Source organism: Tympanuchus pallidicinctus, unplaced genomic scaffold (assembly GCF_026119805.1).
Source record: "Tympanuchus pallidicinctus isolate F22 unplaced genomic scaffold, pur_lepc_1.0 scaffold9, whole genome shotgun sequence".
Lineage (NCBI taxonomy): Eukaryota > Metazoa > Chordata > Aves > Galliformes > Phasianidae > Tympanuchus > Tympanuchus pallidicinctus.
In genome coordinates, this window is record NW_026294813.1 from 8,600,879 (window position 1) to 8,626,233 (window position 25,355).

The following is a 25,355-nucleotide window of genomic DNA, read 5'->3' on the forward strand; positions in this document are numbered from 1 at the left end:
AACTGAAACTTTGTATTGGTCACTCACTTCCCACCATCACATTATCAAACTTTAAAAGATCCAAGAAACTGATTATAAACCTTAGTAAGACTCATTTGCAGTCTGTCACAGCTTTCTATTGCCAAGAGATTTCTTCTGATATTCATGAAGGTTGCTTCATTACAAATTGCAATAGTAACCACAATTACACCTACAGTGTGCTTTTTGACAAGGCTCCTTATAAATAAGAGCTTTTGGTGTTTGACTCACTCAGTAAAACGAAATAAAGCAAGGATTAACAAACTTAATCTGAAGAGGCAACAGTACCCTGGAGCTCTCTGTTTGGCCAATGGCTTGCAGGGGAGTAACTGCTCATTTATTCACACATGACATTGAGCAGTTGCATAGCAACTTTAACAATTTCATAAATTCTCAAAAAATAGTTGTATCTCTGGCATAAATAAAATGGGACTGGGGGAGAGGAGTAGGAATGAAATCTAAATAGCTCCAGAACAGGAGACCACATCTAGTACTCTAGGAAGAAATATATTAGTTATCCTCAGTCTGAAGGGAAAAATTGGAATTATAGCTATTAATGACACAAATATAACATATTAGAAAACCATACAAAAAAAAAAAAGATCACCTCAAACTTAAAAAATTACTTCCCAAAGATGGATTCAAAACCTTATCCATTCCCATCTTTCTCAAATTAATCTCTCTTCTCTTGCAACTTCCTCTTCCTAAATTACCCAAAGGACTTGGTCATGTCCTGTAGGTCAACATATTCTGGCTACATTGACAATAGGAAAGGTCAGAGAATACACTCAAAAAGAGAAAAACTGAGAAACTTTCTGACAGGTGGTTCATTTCCATTTACATATTATGGCTGTTCCACTTCAGCATCAGTTGATACAGGTTGCAGCTACAGACTGCAGATAGATTCACATGCAGGAGACGTACATACTACACAACTCTGGGAAGTCTGCTGCTGAGCTCTTAGTAAGATACTTAATGACTAGAAGTAGCAGCCTGGTTGAGCTCAGATTAACCTGTTTCTTATACTGAAGATACTTTTATGTCCAACCTTCTGGCTTGCCTGGGCCGCACTGAGTGAAGAGAAATTGTCTTGTACCGTACATACGTAAATTATTCTGAAACTTATGCCTCCTATTTATTTTCATGGAAACTACAACAGATACAAAGAGCACAATAACACTGTTTGAATAAGCAAATTCTCAGCTACAAAACACCACTTTTCTAGTCACCTCATTAGCTGTGCATTTTCACTAGAGATGAACAAGTCCATTCATTCTACACTAGTAAAAATCTGTACCAGTAGAGATCATCCACTGTTGCACTCACCACTGCTGAAATGCACTACCCTCACCTTCATTCTGCTCATGTCCACTATTTCGTCTCCACAAACAATCAGCAAGCACTGATGAATATTAGAGGTTGCCATTTTTTCTGCACGGAATAATTCAGTGCCATACCTTTGCTTCATATGTGCTTCCATGTCAGATGCCATTTTGTTAGACTTCCTCTGTGTTGCCACTTGTCATACAGCAACAAAATGAAAGAGAATGTTTGTGGAAAGCTTCAGCTTCTACTGCCATACCGCCAACATCCGCCTCTGATGTCAAGGGCTGACATCATGAAATAGAAGACATTACTTTCAGAGCAGCCCTCATAAACTATACATTATCATGCGACTAAGATGATCAGGGGGCTGGAGCACCTCCCCTATGAGGACAGGCTGAGGGAGTTGGGCTTGTTCAGCCTGGAGAAGAGAAGGCTGCGGGGCGACCTCATTGCAGCCTATCAATACCTGAAGGGAACCTACAACCAGGAGGGGAGTAAACTCTTCAGAAGGGCTGATAACAGCAGGACTAGGGGAAATGGATCCAAGTTGAAGGAGGAAAGATTTAGGTTGGATGTTAGGGGGAAGTTCTTCACAAGGAGAGTAGTTAGGCCCTGGAACGGGCTGCCCAGGGAGGTTGTGGATGCCCCGTCCTTGGACGTGTTCAAGGCCAGGTTGGACGGGGTCCTGGGCAACCTGATCTGAATGTGGATGTTTGGTGGCCCTGCTAGGCAGGGGGGTTGGAACTACATGATCCTTGAGGTCCCTTCCAACCCAGGTGATTCTGTGATTCTGTGATTCTGTGATCATTAACATGGGGGGTTGGACTCGATGATCTCTGGAGGTCCCTTCCAACCCCTACAATTCTGTGATTCTGTGAACATACAAGCGCACAAATAAGCACATACAAGAGTGATGGGAGCATGCCCAGGGCTACTGTGAGTGAAGAGCCTCTGCCTTCATGGCATGGGGCAAATGGCAGGCTGCGTTGTCAGCCATGTGGAGCCACACGTGGCTTGCAGGCTGTGGGTTGGATGCTCCTCTACTAGAGAGTGGATCACAAGAGCAAGGTATTCAGAGGAAATAATAACGCACCTGGATAGAAAATCATAGAATCAGAGTAACACGGAATCATAGAATCGTAGAATGTCTTGCGTTGGAGAGGACAGTTATAGATCACCTAGTACTACTCTTCCTATCAAAAGTAGGGTTGCCATCCAGGTCCTAGCCACCCAAAGGCCCATCTTTTTATAATACTTTATAATCCTTTAAACACTGGAAGACTGCAATGAAGTCTCCTCAGAACTCTCCAGACCAAACAAGCTCATCTCCCTCAGCCTGTCTTTGTAGGAGAGGTGCTCCAGGCCTTTGAACATCTTTGTGGCCTCCTCTGAACCCACAAAACAGCTCAACATCTTTCTCACATAGTGGGATCCAGACCTGGATGCAGTACTGGAGGTGGAGCCTCATAGAAGCACAGAAGAAAAGGACACAGCCTCACTGGGCAACCTGTGTTGCATTGCCTCCCTGTTCCAGTGTCTCACCACCCTCACAGTAAAGAATTTCTTCTTGATGTCTAGTCTAAATCTACCCTCTTCCAGTTTAAAAACATTTCCTCTCATCCTGTCGCTACATACCCTTATAAATAGTCCCTCCACAGCTTTCCTGTAGCCTGCCTTCAAGGCTGCCTAGAAGGCCGCTATAATATTGTATTCTCCAGGCTGAAGAGTCCCTCTCTCAGTTTGTCCTTACTGAGGAGGTGCTCTAGCCCTCTGGTCATCTTTGTGGCTCTCCCCTGGACCTGCTTCCTCACAGTGTAAATATGAGGGCAATCTTCCAAAAAAAGAATGGAATTGCCATGAGCAATTTATGTACCTAGGTCCAAAATTGAGTTCCTAAAAACTTTGTCCAATTCATGATCAGTCCAAGGCATATGACCCTACAGAAGTCTCAGTTTTCACCACTGGAATTCCTTAAACAGCTGCAGCTTTGGCTGATTGTTTGCTCCTAACAGGTTGTACACTTAGATAGACCTTCTTCCAAGGAAGTTCAGGTGTACTTTCCATGAGATTGTGCCTTCATACCCTCATTTCCTTTCTCCAGCCTTTGCAGTACTTCAGCGGGCAAGATGAATACACCTCACCCCAGTCACCAGTCTCTTTCATACAAGCTTATCTCTCAACAACCTACAGCTCACATATTACAGACCTCCCTTGGCTGTGGCCAAGATACATGCTTGCCTTTCTTGAGACACTGAAGAAATTTGAAACGAGCCCTGTCACACACAAAATAAATGCTGTAGCCACTGACCATTCATAGAATAGGGGAAACTACTTCCTGAGGCACCTTCTGAAAGATAAAAATAGTATCCTCCATATCTCAAAAGCACAAACAAATTTAAAAAACATCCACAATAGAACATAAGTGCCTGCTATTAAGAATATGACTTCTGGTAACAATGAGGTTTACATCCTGAAGAAGGGTAGCATCTGCTATCGTGTTCAATCAGAAGCAGCTGTTTTTCCGTGAATGCCACTCAGAAGCACTTAACTCTCCCTATCCACTCTCTAAGGCATGAGATGCTTCTCGGAAGCCTGCATTCCATTACAGAGTCAGATGTCCAAAGTTAGCCATTATGGCTTGTACCCTGCCACACCAAATCTCACCCCCTAAAGCGAGCATCCCTTCCTGTGTCCTGGGCTTCAGCTATGGTGTGAGTGCTTGTGCAGACCTAACGCAGTGACCTAAGATAGTGCCCTGTGCTGAGTCTCACCTCTCAGTATTTTGGACAGAGATCACAAAATGCTTGTGCAGGCCCCATGGTGGCTCAGGAGACAGAGGGGGCCAGGCAAAGCCTTGCCAGTACTGGCCACAACATCCTGTCCATCACTGGGTGTAAGGAAGGTGGTGCAGAAGGACTGCCAGGGAGAGTGAGAACTCAAGGCAAGAAGTCATTCAGGACTTTTCCACACCTGGAGGATTCCAGGTGATGAATGCAGCCTGTATGATGCAGGGGGAGGAAGAACAGCAATGCATTAAGATTGCCCACCTCCTGAGAACAGGCACAACTCAGCCCTGCCACATCCCACTGGCCTGCTGCCATCCCCAGCCCCCCTGCTCTGGAGGGGCTTTCACAGAGAGGGAAAAAGCCTATGCTGAATCAGAAGCCTGAGTCTTCCTGCAAGCTCTGCAAACAATTGCCAATAGTACTTTTAGTACTAATAGTACAAAACATGAGGAAGTTCATCAGAGACGCCTGATCTCTATCCATCATTGAGAGATTGAATCTCCTCATGGTCAGTGCCTCTTCCTGTACAGATGTCAGACTGAAGCAGCTTCATGCTTAGGGAACTACTCTCCCACAGTTCTTTTCAAGATTTGTGCTAGGAGTTAGTGCTTGTTTAACCAACTCAACTGAGCCCAGGGCAAATCAATCCACCCTTCTCCAGCAGAAACGTTGCTACCCCTTTCGAGCAGTGAGCTGAAAAAGCAAAAGAATGGGCTGGGCAATGAAGCCATGGCTGCAGCTCAAGAGAGCGTTATCAGGGTGTCACAGGCTCTGTGTCATGTCAAAGGTAGATAATCCTCCTCCATCCTTCCTTTTACTCTTGCATATTGCCCTCACAATTACATTTACCATGCCACAGCCCCTGGGAGTTTCACTGACCTAAATTTTGCATGGGAACACTAATTATTTGTTCCTTTTAGGCCCGCATTCAGAAAGGCATGAAAGCATGTATCTCCACCTGACTCTATTCACTTTTATCACAAAATGTAACTTATTCCTTACAATATTAAAAAAAAAAAAAAGCATTAAAAAAAAAAAAAAAAAAAAAAAAACATGACCTGAAGGACAATTCAGTTGAACACCACCTGACAGGAAAACATGATTAAAAACTGGATGCAATAGCTTGTAATTTTTATCTGATTGTTAACTGGCCATATTTTTTGCCTTTTTTTTCTTAATCCACATTTACTGTATTTTGTCCAACGATGTATTCAAATGTATTCCAAAATTTTAAATATTTTCAGAAATATATAAATTTCTCTTTCTAAATAGTTGAATATAAACCTCTAAAGAATTAAAGAATGTTGTTTTCCTGACTGTAAAACCCAGCCAAACTTGTGATCCTGCATTACAGGACTTTCACCTTTCAGTGCTTTTTCCTTCCAGATTTGATGCTTGCAGCATAAAACTTGTACTGCTAATTGTAATTCTGCTGCTTGTCATGCAATTTCATTCTTAATTCCCACTTTTTCTTTGAGGCATACTGAAGGAAGAGACCAAATTCTCCTGTGAAAATTAACAACATTTTTGCCATAGAAACAGGAATAACTGCACTATTGAAAGATTAGAATTTTTTGTAGTTGTTGTTGGAATTAAGCATATAAAAGAAACGAGGCTTTACACAGCCATTTATTAGAGTGTGGTTGTATTGCCATGTATTACCATGGTCTTTTACTTACTTTTATTGACCAGGTTACAGCAGAGCTCTAAGAATCTGAGAGAAGCCTGACCCTTTGAATTGGGTGCTGCACAATCATGGAACAGTTGTAGACACCTCTACAAAAAGTCCCTGACATTCAGAAACTATCTTTTTATAAACAAAATATTCACAAAGAAAATGACAAACTTAACAATCACCTTGATGTACGGAATACTATCTGCCTTTCTTTATTCCATATTAGAAAAGCAGTGAACAACAAAAACAGTGATATAGAAACCTGGCTTTTAATAAAATCTATGAGGACATATCTATCTTGAATATACTGTCTTGCACAAACACCAGATTTGGGTTTTGTTTTCTTTGCCTCACAGTTACAGCAACTACTAAGACACATCATGGTTTCTAATAAATGATGGACTAATATACTTAAAGTGACAAAATTATTTGAGGTCTCTGGCCACTAAGTGGTCAGTTTTGTTTGTTCTGATTTCATTATCAAAACTACCTGTAGTTTCCAGTGGCAAATAACATTACTTGAATGGCTAAGAAATCTCTGGTCCTTCAAGTGCTGCATCATGAAATTCTTGCTACAGGAAGAAAAAAAAAAAAAAAAAAAAAAAAGTATCTGAATCATGTAAATACATTGATTTACTACATTCATTTTCATTAAACAAGATCCTGCATCTTTAGCACACCTGAAATCCCACTGACTGAGCCATATGTGAAACCTGAGGTTATTCAGTTCTAAATTCCAGCCATGCTAATGGACACAAATCCTGTATTTTCCCCTTGCTTCATATCATGAAGACAAAATGCAAGTAAATTAGGATTGCAAAATGGTGCAGGGTTAATTCTATTCATTTTTTTTCTAAGATTGCTCTTCTGTAAAATGTTGTGCAAGTAATTTGTATATTGCGCCTGCCCTAAAAATTACAAGATATGAAATTTCTCTTTAGAGACTACAAGTGAGTTGGGCAGTGGTTTTATTTTAAAATATTCTGTACATACAGATGTGCTATTGGCTTATATTTCGAATTACTCTACCAAGCAGTAGAGTATTGTGATTATTATTGTTGGGTTTTTTAGTACTATAAAAAAAATATGCAGCCATTTAAAGTCAAATATTAATAAAGCAATGGAAATTACTAAACTGATAAATCCACACTGGGTACTACAAAATAGCACTGCACTGATTCTATACTCACATGCCAGAGGATCTTTCCCACTAACTTAGAGAACATTGGGCTCAGCCCTTCAGTGATATGCATTCCTGCTTCATGAGATATTAGCAGCAAATCTTCCACTACCTTCACAAAAGGCTTTCTGTAACCTTTAAAGTTTGCCCCTGTGATTCCTGAATCACCAGAGTTGTAAAAACTGCTCCAAGATTCTTGCATAAGCAAGCAGGAGTTGAGACCTCACTTTGAGTCTTCAATCTGGGGTAAAAAATGTTTGGGCTCCTAATACTGGAGTATTTTGAAAGTGTTATATATATTGTAAGATCTCCTATATATCATCACATCTTTGCTAAAAAAAAAAAAAAAAAAAAAAAAAAAAAAAAAGTTAATTTATGGGCTGTAGTTAAAACTTTCATAAACTTTTCTAGTTAATTCCCACTATATTTTACTTTATCATGCACAGTGACACGTCAGTATTATCTCTATATACCTGCTAAATTTAACACATTTCAAACAACACTTTGTATTTGTGACAGATAAAAATAAACACTAAGTTTTACCCATGAGAAAGAAAAAAAAAAGAAAGAGAGAGAGAGAAGTACCGGGATCATGGTTAAGATTCCTTTGCTAGGAAAATGATGCTCTGTTGGTCCCAAATTCCTTGAGTTATTGAGAGTTTAAAATGCTTTAATTGTATTTGATGGAAAATTATTACAAAAGCTTTGCCATATAATTTCCTCTGTACACAAGGACATTTACAACTGGTAAATCTAGAAAACAGCACTTATCCACAAACCACAAACCTTCTAAATTGCAGAGAGAAAGAGTCCTACCCAGTGGCAAATTTCATAATTCCACATTAGCAGACTCAATTACAATATCTGCTGCAAATAGCATATCTGTACATCATAGTTACAGTAATCAGCTTGCTTTCTTCCAAAATGGAGTATCATGGCCCTGAACTCAACTACACTGAGAAACAGCACGGGTTTTGGAGAGGAATCACACGCATTTGCAGCAAATTGTCTTGTGTTATGGTAGACAAACAGCAGAGATGGTAGATTGGCTTGAGCAAAGCTCGGAAACCTGGAAATATAGCAGGCACCCACCCAATATGACACAAGATTTGGAGGCACTAAGAAAACGAATAAATAGGAAAAGGGACGTCCAATGAAAAGATGCACCTTTCTTCCCACTTTCCAAAATACTTCTTGCTACTGAGCTAAATGCTTTTATTGATCTGAACTCCATTTAACATGCTTTATTACTCAGTGTCCACAAACCCAGCACAAAGGAATAATATAGAGGGCAATTTTCTACCTCCAAAGAAGATATTATATCTAAACAGGCTTCCTCTCTCTTGATTGATTTGCTTCCATCAGTCTCCAGAGTTGGCGAACACTGGTGAGTTTGGGTAGTTGTTGGTTTGGGGGTTTTTTGTTTTGTTTTTTGTTTTTGTTTGGTTTGGTTTTTTTCCATTGTCTGCAAAAATCCAATTGGAAAAAAATAATAGTAAATTAGTGTCATGCACAAACGGAAAGAGAGAAAGAGAGAAAGAGAGAAAGAGAAGAAAGAGAAGAAAGAGAAGAAAGAGAAGAAAGAGAAGAAAGAGAAGAAAGAGAAGAAAGAGAAGAAAGAGAAGAAAGGGAAGAAAGGAAAGAAAGGAAAGAAAGGGAAGAAAGGAAAGAAAGGAAAGAAAGGGAAGAAAGGGAAGAAAGGGAAGAAAGGAAGAAAGGAAGAAAGGAAGAAAGGAAGAAAGGAAGAAAGGAAGAAAGGAAGAAAGGAAGAAAGACAGAAAGACAGAAAGACAGACAGACAGAAAGAAAGAAAGAAAGAAAGAAAGAAAGAAAGAAAGAAAGAAAGAAAGAAAGAAAGAAAGAGACAGAGAGAGAGAGAGAGAGAGGGAGAAAGAGCTTAGAAATCCATCAGGAGTCGAGTGCCCACTGTCCCATCCTGCTGTGGAGGTGGCCTTTCAGTGGCCGAGGGGCGACAGGGCGAGCACCACGTCTATGCCGTATTAAGCAGCCCGAGGGACTTACCCCTGCCCGTCGGCCGAGGGCAGGGGCGAGACAGAGATCGGGAACAACAAAGCGGGCTATAAAGCCTCCAGGTGGTGGGTGTATTTGTTGTCCTGTCTGCGAGGTGCGGTGGCTACCCGGCCCCCGCAGAACCCAGTGCTGCTGTGGACATTAAGAAAAGTCTCTTTCTGCTGATTCCAAAACCAGATAAGGAGCCGCCGAGCCACCAGCTCTGTCTAGACTCCGGACCTCACAAGTCAAACGGGTTGTTTGGATTAGCCTTGGAGATCTACCGACCCGAACAGCCCTCCCAAAGAAAAGCCACAGTAACACCCTATTTTCCTCTTCCCATTGCCGCCTTAAGATAGGAGTAGAGCTCTGCTTTGCTCCGTGTCACTTATTTCTGGAAAACTTCTCCATCTTCTCTCTCTCCCACAAGAATACCTTGTCCTATGTTGTGTAACAGGAGAAAAACAAACAAACAAACAAAAGCAATTTAAAAAAAAAAAAAAAAAAAAAAAAAAAACCACACTTCAGCAAAAATCCTTTTTCGCAACCTTTCTCCTTCCTTCTTCCCACATCTCACCGACGACGACGCCGGAGCAATCCGGAGCCACAGGTAACCCAGCGGAAAGGCTGCCCCGTTGCTGGGACCAGGCCGGGTGCAGTGATGCTGCATAACACCCCCGCCTCCCTCGCTTTCCGTTCCCGGCACCCTGAGCGGTTAGTGTGGTGAGCTGCAAGAAAGAAAAATCTGTACTATGAAACAGCATTTCGAAGCAAAAGCTGCCTTTCCCGGTTCCAGTGCTGCGAAGAGCGGCGCAAGGACCTTCTCTCAACCCCTAGCATGGACGGGAGCCTCGGGAAAAAGCACCGATTAGTTTTGCACCCCTTTCCCTGGTTAACGACAGCGGATACGATACCATACAGAAAACTCGGTCACAGACCACGGCCTCCCCCGCCCCCCCCCCCCGGAGCCTGCCTCCCCGCCGCCTCCTCGGGAGCTGCCTTCTCCGCCTGCACTTCACAAGTCCCGGGAGGTGAGGAGTGATCCTGCAGCAAGGCCGGCACACTGGGAGCTGTTAAGTTTATGTTTGTGGCGCCTGAGCTCAAACAGTCATTCAGTGGCTTGGTCTGTTATCAAGAAAACAACAATCAGCAACAATCAGTAAACAGGATCTCTTCCCAGCCCCTTTATTAACTACTTACAGCTCTGCTGAAGCGCCCAAAGCGGCACCTCGCACCGTAAAACGCTGCCGGCGCTTCGGGCGAGCAGACAGAAGAGCATGAGCCGTGCCCGTGCAACCCGCGCGGTGCCGGAGCCCCGAATCCCGGGCTGCGGCAGGCGGCAGAGGCACAGGCGAGCCCTCCCGGAGCTGGATTTTCCCTCCCCACGACCTGCTTTTGGGTGACCCAGAGTGGATTTATCAATATCTATCTTCACATATGTATGTATATGAAGGCAAGCACTTACCGCTAAGATGTTCAACCGATATCAGCGCTGGAATTCACACCTCTGGCGTCAGTGTCTCACTCCTGCTTTCGCTGGAGGACGCTGGATGCTGATTAACCTGGCACAAATATCGAAATGAAAAGAGTTTCAGTACTGTCCCCAGTGTGTTTTAACAATGTAGAGAAATAATAGTAAATTTTAGCAGACCTTATTTGCCTTTATTGAGAAGGGCTGCAGCAAAAATAAACCGTTGGAGTTAGCCTCTCCATGTCGGAAAGATCTTTTCTCTCGCACAAAAACTGCTGCTCGAGTTCAGGAAGAGTGTTCTCCTGAAGACACTAGAGGGAACGACTCAAAATTCCACAGCAGATAAAACTCAGAAGTTTTCTGGGGAGGAAGGATAAACCACAGACATACGAAGCAGAAAAGCAAGCTAAAGACCATCAAAGAATACACGCGAGCACAGAAGTCTTAAAATGTGTCGAGTCTTAAAATGAGACGAGGGCTGCTTTAGTGAACCTCTTGGGACCGACTTTGCCGTGCCCCCGGGGCCTCAGGGCCGAGCAGCAGGACGCCTCAGAGCGGTGACTCGCACCCCGCAAGGCGGAGCGGCCGCAGCTCCCGTGCGAGGCTCGGGGAGACGGCGCTCCGTGAGGTGCAGACCGGAGTCCCGAACGGGGCTCCCATGCACGGCACAGCTGGAGCCGGGGTGCGGCTGCAGCTCCTCGGGCCCACCCGGCCTTGTGCGCTTCGAGCAGCAGGTCTCTCCCGGCAGCTAAAACCAAAGCCTCCCGGCGGGACGCTTATCTTGGCCGCAGGGTCGGCCCCCGCGCAAGCAGCAACTGGGAGCTGAACCGCAGCGCGGCTCTCGGGCGATAGACCTTCACTGTCTCCGGAGTTCTGCCCGGGGGTCTCAGCAATGCCCCCGCTCAGGTTCCTCGCCCGCGGAACCCTCGCCGAGTGGCTGCACTTCTCACCTTCGTGTCAGCCGCCAGACAAATGCGAAGGCCCCAGTTTTGCCCTGACTGCAGAGCCAACTGCACACCCCTGCACCCTCATTTGGAGACCTAGCACCCATATCCCCCCCAGTCAGTACAAGCAAATCAGAGAGTTTACACGTTGGACCATTGTGCAGATATTGCACCCTTTCTCCCTCCCACCCCTCGAAGTCTCATAGCAAGCCTCTAATACTGTATGAAAACACAAGGGTTACTGATCACACAGTTTAAGGTAGATTTCATATTTATTTAAATATTTATCAAGTACTCAAAAATGTATTACACTTGAGCATACAAAATGAATCCAGTTTCTAATCAGGATGATTGAAATCCTTGTATTAGGCTTTTAACCTTTATTATAATTATAATTATAATTATTATTATTATTATTATTTTCTTTCTACTGTCGAAATGGTTTGTCTCTACAGCTGAGCTTGCTCAGGGAGAGCTGAAATGGGAAGGAGGGAAGAAAAAGGATATGTTAAGAAAACATCAGGCTTTGGAGTAACTATCATGCAAACCAACTTGTCCTTGTCAGCCTAAATATCTCTGAATATTCCAGTTGTTAACGATTTTTTTAGGGCGAGTCATTGTCTTGTGCTGGCTGGGAGCACTAGGAAACACTTGGATTCGAGTAAAAACAACCCTTTCCAATGTTTTGTTATTTTTTTCCTTCTTCTTTTTCACTTTTCCCCAAGAACTCGCCCACTTTTTTAGCCTTCACCACCCTCTCCCCCACAAATTAAAAAAGGAAGAAAAGAGGGAGTGAAGAGAGGGAAGTCGACAGAGAAGAAGGAACACCGATCGTGCAATTTCATAGCAATATCCCCGAATCCTATTTCTTCTGCAGCATTTTTTCAAGCGTTTTGACAGCAGACACTGATAAATAATGGTCATACTTGACTCGTTAAGCAAAAAGCATCCCTTTTATCAGGAGCTTACTTAAAATACAGGTCACTTCAACAATCTCAACAACGAGGCTTTGGTATACAGCACTTACTTTTTAATATTTTTTAAAAAATAGTGGAACTCAGCAAAAAGCCTGAGCTCTCAGTTCTTTCGATGTCTTAAAGTTATGTCAGACCATGCCTAGAGTAATACCACTTTTAAGGGCAAAGGATAAGGGGGAGGGAAGGGAACAAGAGAGTTTCTAATGTTATCAATTGAAAGCTAAGGCATCCAACTAGCCCTGATATAGCTGTTGAAACGGAAATTTACAAGCTGGTCGTTAATACTTGCAATAAAATATCACACTCCTTGTTTTCACTAACGACCTGCTTTGCATGCAGTATTTTATTTCAGGTATTTTAGCTGCTAATTTGTAAATATTTAAAAGAGGGAACTTTGTTCATTATTTATTATTATTATTATTATTACTATTATTATTTTCTCTATTCCAAACGCTTATTTAGTGAAATAGTCCTGAAGATATAATAATTCTACATATGGCGCCTTTATTTCACATAATATTTAAGGAAAAAAAGACAAAAACCACATAGAATAAGACATATAATTCAAAGACCACGGTACAATCTTTTCTTTTTTTTTTTTCTTTTTTCTTTTTTTTCTTTTTTTTTTTTTTTTTTTTTTTTTTTACTTCAGCAAACAAAAAAATAGAGTCAAATGACATGAAAAGTGGCAAGTCTTCCAATAATAAATAATAAATTACTTTATAATTTTGCAATGCAAGAGCAAACAAAAAGGGTGGTGTTTTTTTCCTTTTTCTTTTTACTTTTTTTTTTTTTTTTTTTTTTTTTTTCTATTTATTGAGAGAAAGAGAGAGAGAGACAGAGAGAAAAAGAAAGAGAGAGAAAACAGTTGTTTTTAACCAATGACTATACACATCTTTGGGGGAGGGGAAGGTTCTTGGACAGACACATTTCAAACACAATCCCGAGACGCTTTGTGGCAAAATAGAGGTATACCTTGTTGCAATGCTTTTATAAATGGTTTTTAAAGAGTAATTCAAAAACCTATTTATTAATTACTTCAGACTTGATAGAGGGTGGATCTCAACCAAACACAAACCAAAACCCCGCTACAGTACATGCTATAAGAGACCCAGGAAACAACCCCTTGTTAAGAGTCAACTAAAAACAACATTGCAAACCAATGCAGCTCCACCTTCCTGCAATGAATCTTTCAACAACGCGGGGCTAAATCGTCTCTTTCTTGATGATGGAAAACCTACCGGAGCTCCTTTTGGCAAGGCAATGACCAATATAGAAACAGCACCATTCGGGTTAGGAGAAAGTCCCTCTATCTTGGTTTCTCTCTAAGATGTGCAGTCAAATGTAATTTTTTTTTTAAAGATTCATGAGTACATATCCCCTATATTTTGAAAATGTCTTTTCGATCCTCGTCAAGATCATTGAGAAGCATGGTGGTTTTTTGTTTGTTTTAGCATTATTCTAGTAAGATCCCATGATTGTCTTCACAGTGTTGCTACCATATTACCTTCTCTTTTCAAACATGACTCCGTTTGTTTCATGGAGCGGTTACTTGCCAGGTTCATTAAAGGGCCATTAAATACTTTTCCCACCTAAATTTCGGAGTCCAAACATGATCACTTTCCCACTCTCTCCAACAGGGCTGAGGGTAAGGGCAGAAACAACAACATCAGAACTCTGGATGAATTTTCCTCATGCCTCAATAGGACTGGCTACCATGCTGTTGGGCGTATCTGGGAGCTGAGAGGACATTGATGCCACTTCACTTCCAGTAGAATTGGAACCAGGTCCTCCTTCTGAAAAATTAACCTGCCAAAAAAAAAAAAAAAAAAAAAAAAATGGGAGGAGGGGGTAGGGGAAGGGGAGAAAAAAGAAGAAGAAATAAGAAAAATATATATATATATTTACAATTATAACAATCAAACAAAAGTAGCTGGCAAATGCAAAGAAGAAGGCAAGAAAAAAAGAACAAGTATGCATTTCAATGGCCTGATACATCTCCACGGGAGACTGTCTTGCTTTTTGTGGCTGTATTTATTTTACCCATTCCCCATTGACTTCATAAGACTCTTCTTTAGGCTGTCAGCCAAATCATCAGGGGAAAAAAGTTTTAAAAAAGAAAGTTTAAGAAGACTGAAAAATAAAATCCACAAGTAAATAAACAACCTTATTTGCCAGGCCTTCTTCTGTGTCTTGCAAGAGTGGCAATCCCAACAGGATGTTCTAGTCAATTATTTAAGAGTGCATGTGCTTTTTGACACAAAACTGTAAGGTTACTCTTTTCCCTCTTTATGCATATACTAAAATAAACCTGCAAGAAGCAGCGAAGAGCAGAAGGCATTTGAAATAAGCCATTCTCTTTCATTCACAATTGGGAGTTGTGATATCTCTTTTTAACAAGAGTCCTCTTGATAAAAAAGGTCACACTTCTCCATCTTAATGTGCCCCGCAGCTCCTGTTGGTTTAGTGGCAGTGCTGGGAAAAGGCCTGAAGTAAAGGGTGGAGCTTTGCTAATCCAAATGCATTTCTTTCGCACCTATTTAGCTGGCCGATCCTGTGATCAAGGCCCTTTTCAGATTACAGACCTGCCTTGAGTGGTCGATATGTTGCATCCACTATCTTTTATTTTAACTATTTTCAGTATCAGGCATCACGCACTTTATGAATCAATATCTATCTACCTATCTAGTGGTGTGTCTATCTACATATGTGTATGTACTAGGGTGATCCATCTTCCTTTTTTTTTTTTTTTTTTTTTTTTTAAAGACCTATTCCTTGCAAAAACTCACTGTATGAAAGGTTTTTAATACCTCCAGTTCTGTAAGGCAACCAAAAGAGACTATTTTTTCTTATGCCTGTTTGACAGCTTGATTAAATCAGGAAAACGGTTATTTGAGGTAAGATGATGCAAACAGCCCCACTGCTGTGCTGTAGTTCCTGAGTAAGCACATTGTGCCAGGAGGGCATACAGACCACAGCTTGACACTGGGTGGAAAAAAAAATAGAGCCCTTCCAAAACAGTATGATACTAAACAGAAAATTTCCACAAACATCTGTTCATGTGGCTACAAACTGTTGTCCTCCATTGCTTATGATGAAAAAGATTCCCAGCAGATGAGAAAAAGGATCCATATAATAATATTTCATCTTTAAGTATTGCTTTGAATCACTGAAGAAGCATATACAACGTACCTTATTATTTTAAAGATCTGGTTTTAAGACACTTAGGCCAGGAAATTGAGTTAAGGTTGAACTTCTGTCCTTAATTCACCTTCTTGGGCCTAAGTATTGCAGTTGATATGGTCCCATTTGAGCTGCCAAATGACGTAGGCATAAGGAAGTGAGTTAAGAACAGAATTTATTCTAAAATGCCTGTTTTCTTTTGGCTTAAGGCTGTTCATATTGTTTGAATTTTGCAAGTGAATATGTACCGACTATTTCATTTTCCAAGTACAACATTTAATGTATGCTATAGGAACGTGTAATTATATGCAAATATCTGAATAGAGAAATATAAAGTCATATCTAAACTTACATGTGTAAAGGAAGGAGCTGATACTTTAATTACATCGTGTTTGTGGAACAAAGCAAGGACTTGGTCTGGAGTTGCAGCCATATATTTTAAACTTATAGTATAAAGTCAAAATTGGCCCAAATGAGGGAAGGGATTGGGGAGAGTAAACTGTGGAAATTGTTTTCATAATGTCCCTTCCATACAGGGGTATGGTTTAGTTAGACATGCTTTCAGTTTTCAGTGGTGTCTGAGCCAAATCAGTCTCAGACCTGGGTTTTGCCTTATCCAGCTTGCATTCTTTTGGACAAGATTTTTGCACTGCAGTACTTTTTTGCACCAAGCCCAGCAAAATCAGTTCAAATTGCCACATTTACAGAGTGCCAAAATGCCCACCTTGTAATCTCAGAGAAACGCTGCTGGCCTGAACTGCTCATCCCTGGAACAAGGGCTGCAGGAGCAGCCCTCCTGCTGAGAATGTTCAGCGAATCCCGGCACTGCTGGGGCTGAGAACAGACACTTACTAGTTGCTGAAAAGCAGGTTGATCTATGTCACTCTGCAATGCGAAGTCACTCAGTACTTTCCAGGGTGGTTGGTAACTCTGCACTTCCACCGGGTTTGCCTGTAAACCACCATCATGTCTCTCTGGACTAGCAGCCACCATAGGAGTTCCTGTCATCCCTTGGATATTCTGCAAATAGCCCAGCAAAAGATGTTAATGAGCTTGGTTAACTTTATTGTATATAAGCACTGAGTCAATAAACTGCTTTCTATCTTATCTACACAGTCACTAGTATTTGCTTTGTTAATCTGCTGTGAATGTCTTACTTCATTCTACTTTAGGTCAGTCTATTTCTACCTGCTGCATTTATCACAGTGGAAGTTTACTTTCTTTTCCTTTAATCCTCGTATTTCTCTCAAGGCACAGTCCTCCTCCCCCGCTCCCCCAAGCCTTCTCAAACACAAGCACTCAGTGTCTTCGCTGCTGATGCATTGGCACAAGAAACGGTTAATCATGCTTTCTTTCTACTTTGCATCCAGGCTGGTTTTGTTCTCTGTGACCTTAACTGGTTTGTATATCCCCTGAACCATAAACCTTAAGAGAGGTAGTACCATGTTCTTTCAAAAATAAAACAAAACAAGAAGATTAAAAATAATGGTAAAAGAGGAAACCGCAGCCCTCCCATTATGTCCTGTGGTGCAGACACTGTACAAAATAACTCCAAACCTCGACGAATAGATTGTTCAGGCGAGTTAATAACATCGTGTTTTATTGCATTCCAACATGGTAAAATGAAACTCCTTAAATTCCACTTAACTAGGCAGCCTTATGAATTAATAGTTATTCTCAGGTCAATATACAGAGGGAGAATAACAGATTCTTCTTCAAGTGGACTAACAGCAGTAAGGACAGGAAAAAAAAAAAGATAGGCTGAAAATGGCGACAGCCAGTTTGCTATGCTGAATTCAGCTCTTTCCAGTTTGCAGTGCACATGCATATGCCCACAGACAAGAAGTCTATCTCTATGCAAGAACCACATATATATTAAATGACCTGGAAATATATATGATAGTAGTTCCAAAAATTTTGCATTTGTCTTTTTCTATGGGAAATGTACTGACAAACACAGATACATTAAGTATATAAGGTTTAAAAAAAAAACCCAAAACATCAAATTTCCCTTCTACTCCTGTGTAAAACCATTGAGGAGAGTGAGTATGTTATTTTCCCTCAAGGAGTCCTCTGCATTTGCAGTATAAATATTACACAAGACAGGGCTTTTTACATCCCATAAGCTCTGCAGGTCGCAATTCACACAGCAGAAAAGTTAATCTAATCTACTGCAAATCCTTAGCCTCACAAAAGGACGTGTTCGCTTGAGCAGCCTATATCGGCTTCTCTCTGCTGTCTGTTTTAACTGCACTGACAGCAGAACAAGCAGATAATATTTAGGAGGTACCATTTTACCATTTTGCTTTAAGGGAGCTCCCAGAAAATCAAAAGGGCCCAACTGGCCTTGGAGCTTAGCCTATGCATTTCTTGCTCGGAGGTAAAACAGTGCACAGTAAGAGGCTGAAACCACTTACAGTTTTGTCATTGGGTTGCTGCTGCTGAAGCTGTTTCATCATAATGCTCCTTTTTTTGTCCTTGCATCGCTTGTTTTGAAACCAAACCCTGATGACCCTCGGACTGAGGCCAGTCATTTCTACCAGTTGCTCTTTCATGAGGGCGTCAGGTCTGGGGTTGGCAGCATAGCAGGTCCTCAAGGTGTGAAGCTGCTTTTCATTAAGGACAGTTCGGACTCGGGTGGTCTTCTCAGGCTGCTTGTGGACGTGGGGCCGCAGAGCTGGCTGTCTGGCAGAGATAGGTTCTGCTGTAAGGGAAGGGGAAGGGAGGAACAGGATCCCCATGAGTAGGAAGCAGGGAGTCTGCAGAGGCTATGAAACTAAGCCAGTGGGGGGAGAGAGGGAAGGAGGGGAAAGAAAGGAGGGGTGATGAACCTCTTTCAAAGGCCACTCAGGCAGTTGGCTCTATCAGAGCTCCTCCAGCCTCCTCTGCTTTATGTGCTGGTGGAGTGACAGGACCGACATCTCTGACTCCACAGAAAATTAATTTGAACCCCCCCTCCTCCCCCTACCAAAACCCTTAATGACAGAAGCTTGAACCTGTATGAGCTATGACAGGGGAGGGGAAGCTTGCAAAGGTGCATGCATGTGTGTGTGTGCACGTGTGTGTGTGCACTAGGAAAAGAGGGAGAAGGTATTACGTATATATACCCTGACAAATCACTAAAACAGACTTTTGGTCTGAAAATTAATAAATTAATCATGATTTGGGTCTGCATCTTGTGTGCTGAATATAGCTCAGCTTAGTCAGAGGCCTTGATAACGTGCAACAGCTCCTGTCTGCTTGCTGCTTCCAGATCCAAAGAAAACACACCAGATGCACTACACCATGACTGCAGATGGAAAACCTATGAGAGCCATGCATCAGAAGAAAGAGTCTGCCTTAGAAAGAGGATGTATTTGGAGAATTTATGTAAATTTTTAATGAATAATTATTAAAACCACGAATGCTACTCCAATTTAAGAGGAGCAATCCAAGTATCTAGTGGAAACCATCAAGAAGTGAAAACTAGTGTGCAAAGTCACATCAAGAGCACTTTTCACTTGCGTGATTCAGCTATTCTTATGTATATTGGATAGCTGTATGTAATTTGACCCAGTCAAGGGAAAAATAAAAACTTTTTTTTCTAAAAGCATGGCTTACTAGTATTCAAAAATGTTTGCTTTTGTACAGTCGGCTTTCAATTCCTCTGATTGTGATGATAAATCAGTGAATTCGAATAAAGATTATATGGTCTTAGCAGTATTTTAGCTGCAGACACAATGTGCATGTACAATTTCTCTTACATTCTACAATGGGCATCTACAGATATTCTTTTTCTCCCTCGATATTGATATGTCACTTGGAGAAAAAAAATAGTGGGGAAAAAACTGGAAAATGACCCCGTTTAAACAGAGCTGTGTTTGGAAATACCCTTTGGTGTTACAGTTACTTGACAAGCAACATCGCCAGCCAACCTTGTTTTATCCAGCCTCCTTTGCCTCAAAGAGACCTGCCTTTTCTTCAGCTAAGGGTTCCTGAGTGCCTGGTACAGACGTCGAGAACTAGAGGTGCAAGTTGTAAGGTGGGTCGACAATGCTGAGTTTAAAGATGAAATTCTCATCAAATCACATAAAACTTTCCAAGACGGCAGAGTCACTTCAAAAGGCAATTACTGCAGATTAGCTTGTTGACAGTTTTAAATTACAGCCTAAGCGCTCGCCTGTAGTTATGAAGTCTATCTCTTTTCTGCCCCCGCGTCCACCATCGCTTAAAGCAGCTTTTCCCTGTGCGCCGCAGAACCGGCCGGAGCGGGGTCTGTGCCGTGCCGCAGACCCGCTCCCTGCGCGGGCTGCCCCGGCTCCCGCTCAGCTCAGACTCCCAGCCTCCGGCGGAGCGGGGGTGCTCCTGCAGGAGTGCCACTGCCCGCGCAGGTGCGGGCAGCCGGACCCGCGGCACTCCGCGAGTGCGCAGGCCTGGGCCGCGGGTCCCCCGCTGTGCGCCGTGCGGGCGGTACCTGCCATCTGCAGCGGCCGGGCCGGGTGCAGGGGGCTGAGGGGGTCCCCGGCGCCCAGGCTGGCCCGCTCCACCACGTCGTGGTCCGCCCGGCAGAAGAGGCCGTCCTCCCGCAGCGCGAATTCATCGCCGGGGATGAGCTGGCGGCTGCAGGCCACGCAGCGGAAACACTCGATGTGGTACACCTTGGCGCGGGCGCGCATCACGAAGTCATTCTTGCTGAAGCCGATGCTGCACTTGGCGCACTTGATGCCGTATAACCTGAGCAGGGCCCAGCCCAGAGAGAAGGAAAAGGGAGGGAAAGAGGGTGAGCATGAATAGGGGAAAGTGGGGTTGCCAGAGGGAATGGGGGGGGGGGAAAAAAAAAAAAAAAAAAAAAAAAGAGAGAGAGAAAGAGAGTTTTTCACTCGCGTTCGTGTGCTGCCCCGTGGCCTCTCGTAGCTGCTCCACAGGCTGCACAAAAGTTAAACAAGCTTTGAGATAGAGAAGCTAGCAAGGGAAAAGGAATAAAAACGGTTTCGGCTGCTGCCGATGCACGGTTCCCCCTCTGTAAACGGCGGCGGGGACCCAGACACAGCGATGGGCAAGGGGAGGGGAAGAAAGGGCGGTGGGGGTGGGAAAAAGGGAAGAAGCAAAAATTCGACCCCTCTCCTTGCCGAGGAGGTGCCGCCCCCTCCTCCAGTCCCGCTGCCCAGGCTGCATGAGGCGTCCCTGCCCTCTTCCTCCGGCTCGGCGCGGGGACCTGACCTCGCCTGGCTCGCAGCTGAACCGCCCCCTCGGGTACCCGGAGAATAGCCGGGGCTGGCGGAGCTGACACCCGCTTCGCGCACACAAACGTGACCGCCTTGCCGAATGGTGGTTTTTTTTTGTTTGTTTGTTTTTCCGAAGAACTCCCGCAGCGACTTCTGCCGCTTCTCCGGGAAGCAGTTCCGCCAGTGACAGAGGCTCTTCTCCTTATCCTCTCTCACCAGGTTTACTTTATACAACAGATCTAGGCATATTCACACACCTCTTTGTATACACGCACACTCACATGTGTAGCAGTGCAACTTCTTTCCTCATGATCCCTCCTAAAAAGTATTTTCTGTGTTCTGCTCTGTAGCCAATCTTACACACGACTCCTTCTCCCCTTCTGCTTTCTTCCACCTCGAACCAGCTCTCAAGCCCTCCAGCACGAGTGGAAAGGCAACTCTGCACCGCAGCCCCCGCAGCAGCTACTGGATCTCCAGGGTTAAAGGCTGGAGGAGGTGGCTATTCCTCGCCCCGCGTGGAGGAGAGGAGCACCGTTCATCCATCAGTAGATGGGCAAAAGAAAATATTCCAGCGCGGTATTTATAGGTGCAGTCTCTCGGCTGCCACCAAGAATCCTTTGCCAGCCTCTACGGCATTATATAAAATCAGCATCTTCCCCCAAACGTATGAAGACATACAAAATGCACACAAACAAACGTGGGTGTAGCACATGGAAATAGAAAAGCTGCTCTTAAAACTGACCTAATATTCATCCACACTCATTTCCTTACCAGTGCATTTCATTAGTAATAGTCTGTGATGTAAATTTATAGGTACGTGTTTAGCTGCTCTGCCTATAGATGTGAACTTGGCTTATACTCAGAGCTCTGAATTTCGGAATTAGAAGTTTTTGAGAAGAACAAAACCCCAATAACCAAACTGTGAACTACAAAGAACAAAGCGTTCACAAAACGTGTCACGTTCATAAGTACAGAAGTTGGGGGGGTTGCCCGCATCTTGGCAATCATAGATATACTCGTGGTTGAATTCAAAGTCAAATTACATGTAATGGATAATTTACTTTTAAAATTTTAGGAAATGAAAAGTATTGCACAAAAAATAAGAGTAAATTTTTGTTTGTTTGTTAGTTTGCTTAAATTAGCCCACTGAGTTAGTTCTTGCTGGAGATAAACGGATGTTTCTCAGTCCCACACATTTTCCTTTAATTTGAAACTAGCGACAGGACAACATTTAACAAGTTTCCAAAGTAAAAAAATAATAAACATTATTATTACTATTAATAATACATTGAATTGTTTTTCGTCCTGGTAAAACTTGGAGAATAATCTGGTGGCACAGCTTATATGAACGATCTGATTACAAATCGTGTCTTGGACTGAGTCATTTTATTTCAGTTAGGAGTTGACGAGAAACTAGAAAAGATATCTTGAGAGGGTAGGTAATTGTTGTTCTCAAAACTTTCCATAAGAAAACACAGTCCATACCTCAGAGTCATTCAAAGTTCTGGTTTTTCAAACCCAGTAGAATACACTGAAGCAGATCAGCATGACCCAGGAGCACAAATAATAAACACACTCGAAATTCCTGCTTTGGGTTTCTCTATAGTGTCAGGATTGGCAACTCTCACATTTTATCAGTTACCAGATTTTAATGTGAGGAAGGAAGCGGTTCCATTATCTAAATATACCCAATTGTTCGTGAACAGATGATGGGCAATTTGATCTGCTCTGTCTAATTCATCAGTACAGATAAGATAAGAAAGGAAAGGCAGTCAGATATCACCAAAGGGGTTAATATTTAAAAAGATTAAATGTCAGTTATTTTAGCAAAGAAACATTTCGGTTTAGGTTTTAACTTCCTCAGAAAAAGATCTTTCACTCTGAAGGAAACTTCAGTTTTGTTTTTGCTTTTCTCTTTTGGGCTTTTTTTTTTTTTTTTTTTTTTTTTTTTTTTTTTTTTTTTTACTAATAGGCCTTGTTTAATCTTATTTTTGTCCTTGTATTTATACTTGATATAAATACTTGAATCGGTTTTCCTATTAATGCCATTATGCCTTTACAAAAGCACAAATACGTGTTTCTCAGCTTGTATTAAAAAAAGACCAGCTCCGCGTTGCCCATAACATCAGCCCTACTGAAAACGTTCTCCATCACCTACGATTTCCCACTTTGTTAGAGTCACAGAATATGTAGCTGAAGTACTCAAGAGAATCCGATAGAATCCCTAGCAGTTTTCGAGCGTGGTTTTGTTTGTTCAGAGATCTGCATTTGAATTTGTAGAATAAAAAAAACTTGACTGCTCGAACTTTTCCCCTTGCCTATCTACCTTTGCTGGAGTCAGTTAAAAATACACCAATTGCATTTTCACCTTATATGTTACTGTTTTTCCTCACCCTAAGTCTCAAATTTACAAAGTTAAGAAAAAAATCTCACCAATGAGTTAAACAACATAAATGGCGTACCTGATATAATCTCTTTTACAGTAGGTTTTGCCATCCCTAACAAAGCACGTACAGGTCTCGTCCAAATACTGATTACACTCAGCACACTTCAAACACGCCGCATGCCATTCCAAATCCGGAGAAACCCTCAGAATATACTGATCGTGAATTTGATTGCCGCAACCAACACATAGGGAAATCAGGCGTTTTTCTGAAATGAAAATAAATACATGATTGACTAACCGTTTACTCTCCTACAGAGATAAACACACTTTTAGTGTCGTTCCCTTATAGGGCGTACTCAAAGAGTTGGGGTTTTTTTTGTTTGTTTGTTTGTTGTGTTTTTTTTTTTTTTTTTTTTTTTTTAAAAAAAAAAAAGGTATTACACTTTTGGATGGTAATTGAAGCGTGCCATCAAAACCTCGCCTCGTTTAGAAAGAAGGCGGAACATATATTACAATGCAGACGTGAAGGGTGAAGGTCCCCACTTGGAAGACCCTGCACAGAATCAAAACTCCAAACTCCCTCGTTGTTTTGTTTTTATTTTATTGTACTCTAGTTCGGATTCCTATCCTTACGAGGAGAGCACCTACACGTTAGATTTAATTTTTTTAAGCGGCTCTGATTAGAAACGTCGAACGCGTGGCTGGTGCGCTTTCCATTCAGCCCTTTGCCATAGAAGAGGGGACTCGAGGCTGCTAGCAAGAACAAGCATCATTACAGTTGTCACTTACTCTCTTTTGCAAGTCTAATGCTAATTCCCCCAGACAGAACGCGTGCTGGATAGTCAGACAGCCCCACCGCAGTCTAGCACGAAGAGAATCTAAAGCTGCCTGGTAGAAGTGCCCATTTAAATCTCGCCTGCTCCCCAAACTTTAAAAGAGAGCAGGACTCTAGGCTATTAGCATACAAGGCTACGAGGCTAAAACACAGCAAGCATGCAGGCATGGCAACAAAGGCACCTTCTCTACCGTTCAAATGAAGTTAAGCTCTCTAGCAGCTCGCCCGCCTGAGACGATTACAATAGACAGCATATTTATTCCAACAACGGTAAAAATTCCGCCTTACTTTTTGGTGGGTCTCCCATGTCTCCCATATCTGTGAGAGGGTGTAGTGTCCACAGTGAAATGGTGTACGGTTTCGTTTTAAGACCCCAAAGTAGGTTTGAGAGCTGTCGCTAAAAATAAAATAAAATAAAACAAATAATAAAAAAGTAGAAGTAACAATAATAATAATAATTAAAAAAAAATACTCGAAATAAGGAGGGGGGGAGGGGGGGGGAAATCAAAGCAAAACAAAACACCACCAGCGTGGGAGACACTGTCAGGGCTGCAGAGCGAGAAGGGGGCGCGGTGCGATGCGACGCGGCGCGGCGCCGGGATCCGGCTGCGCAGCGGGGTCCTGCCGCGCGGTGCTGCGGGGCGCGGTGCGGTGGCGCGGCGGTGCTGGACTGGGCGCTGGCGGCTCGGGCACTCGCCTCGCCCTTATCTCTTACTCAAACTTCTCTGCTCCAACTCAGCCCTCTCGCCATTGGCCTGACGTCATGCGCGGGGACGTCACGCCCGCGCGGCGTCCATTGGTTGCGGGCGGCGCGGCGCAGCTGTTCTGATTATCATATTTCAGGGTCTGGCTGCGCGGCGGCCCCGGCTCGGGCTCTCGGAGGCAACTTTTCCTCGCTCCTCATTTGTATTTCCTCTTATACTTTCTTCTTGTCGTTCTCCTCCATCTCTGCCGCTTATCTTCAGTCACACCTTTCATTTTCCTTCCCGGCCCCGATCGGCTCCTCCACCCTTTCCCCCTCTCGGGCTTGCCGAGCCATGTTCCCAATCTCTGTATACATGTGTGCACACATATAAACGCGCGTGTGTATAAAAATATATATATATATATATATTATATATATATATAAATTATATATTATAATATAATAATATAATATATTATATATATATTTTATATATATATAAATATATATATATAAATATAAATATATATATATATTCTGGAGGCGGAGGTGGTGTTAATCCCACTGTTTCCTACCGAGCGTTTATCATTCCCATTAGGGAGCCTCTCTTGGGCTCCCGCAGGCGACGCTGCTACTCCGGGGCAGGCACGGCCCCACCACGAGATGGGATTGTTT

General features: G+C 42.7%; 1 protein-coding gene across 1 annotated transcript; it reads right to left on the minus strand.

Annotated features, from left to right (window-relative positions):
* Positions 1-13,111: 13,111 nt before the first annotated feature.
* On the minus strand, positions 13,112-24,618 carry ISL1 (ISL LIM homeobox 1). The gene is made up of 7 exons (XM_052670121.1): positions 24,522-24,618; positions 24,284-24,392; positions 23,237-23,426; positions 20,024-20,283; positions 17,988-18,274; positions 16,423-16,590; positions 13,112-14,196 (listed from the first exon to the last, which is right to left on the minus strand). Exons 2-7 carry the CDS (start codon positions 24,309-24,311, stop codon positions 14,080-14,082), a joined length of 1,050 nt encoding a protein of 349 aa, XP_052526081.1. The 5' UTR covers positions 24,312-24,392; positions 24,522-24,618; the 3' UTR covers positions 13,112-14,079.
* Between the last annotated feature and the right edge of the window lie 737 nt (positions 24,619-25,355).

What these genes read in the sequence shown, in the direction of transcription:
- ISL1 (XM_052670121.1), bottom strand. Translation starts at nt 24,311, where the DNA reads ATGGGAGACATGGGAGACCCACCAAAAA. An exon ending in TGTAAAAGAGATTATATCAG is followed by an intron (nt 20,284 to 23,236) that starts GTACGCCATTTA and finishes GGCCCTGCTCAG; the next exon opens with GTTATACGGCATCAAGTGCG. An exon ending in AACCTGCTTTTCAGCAACTA is followed by an intron (nt 14,197 to 16,422) that starts GTAAGTGTCTGT and finishes TTTTTTTGGCAG; the next exon opens with GTTAATTTTTCAGAAGGAGG.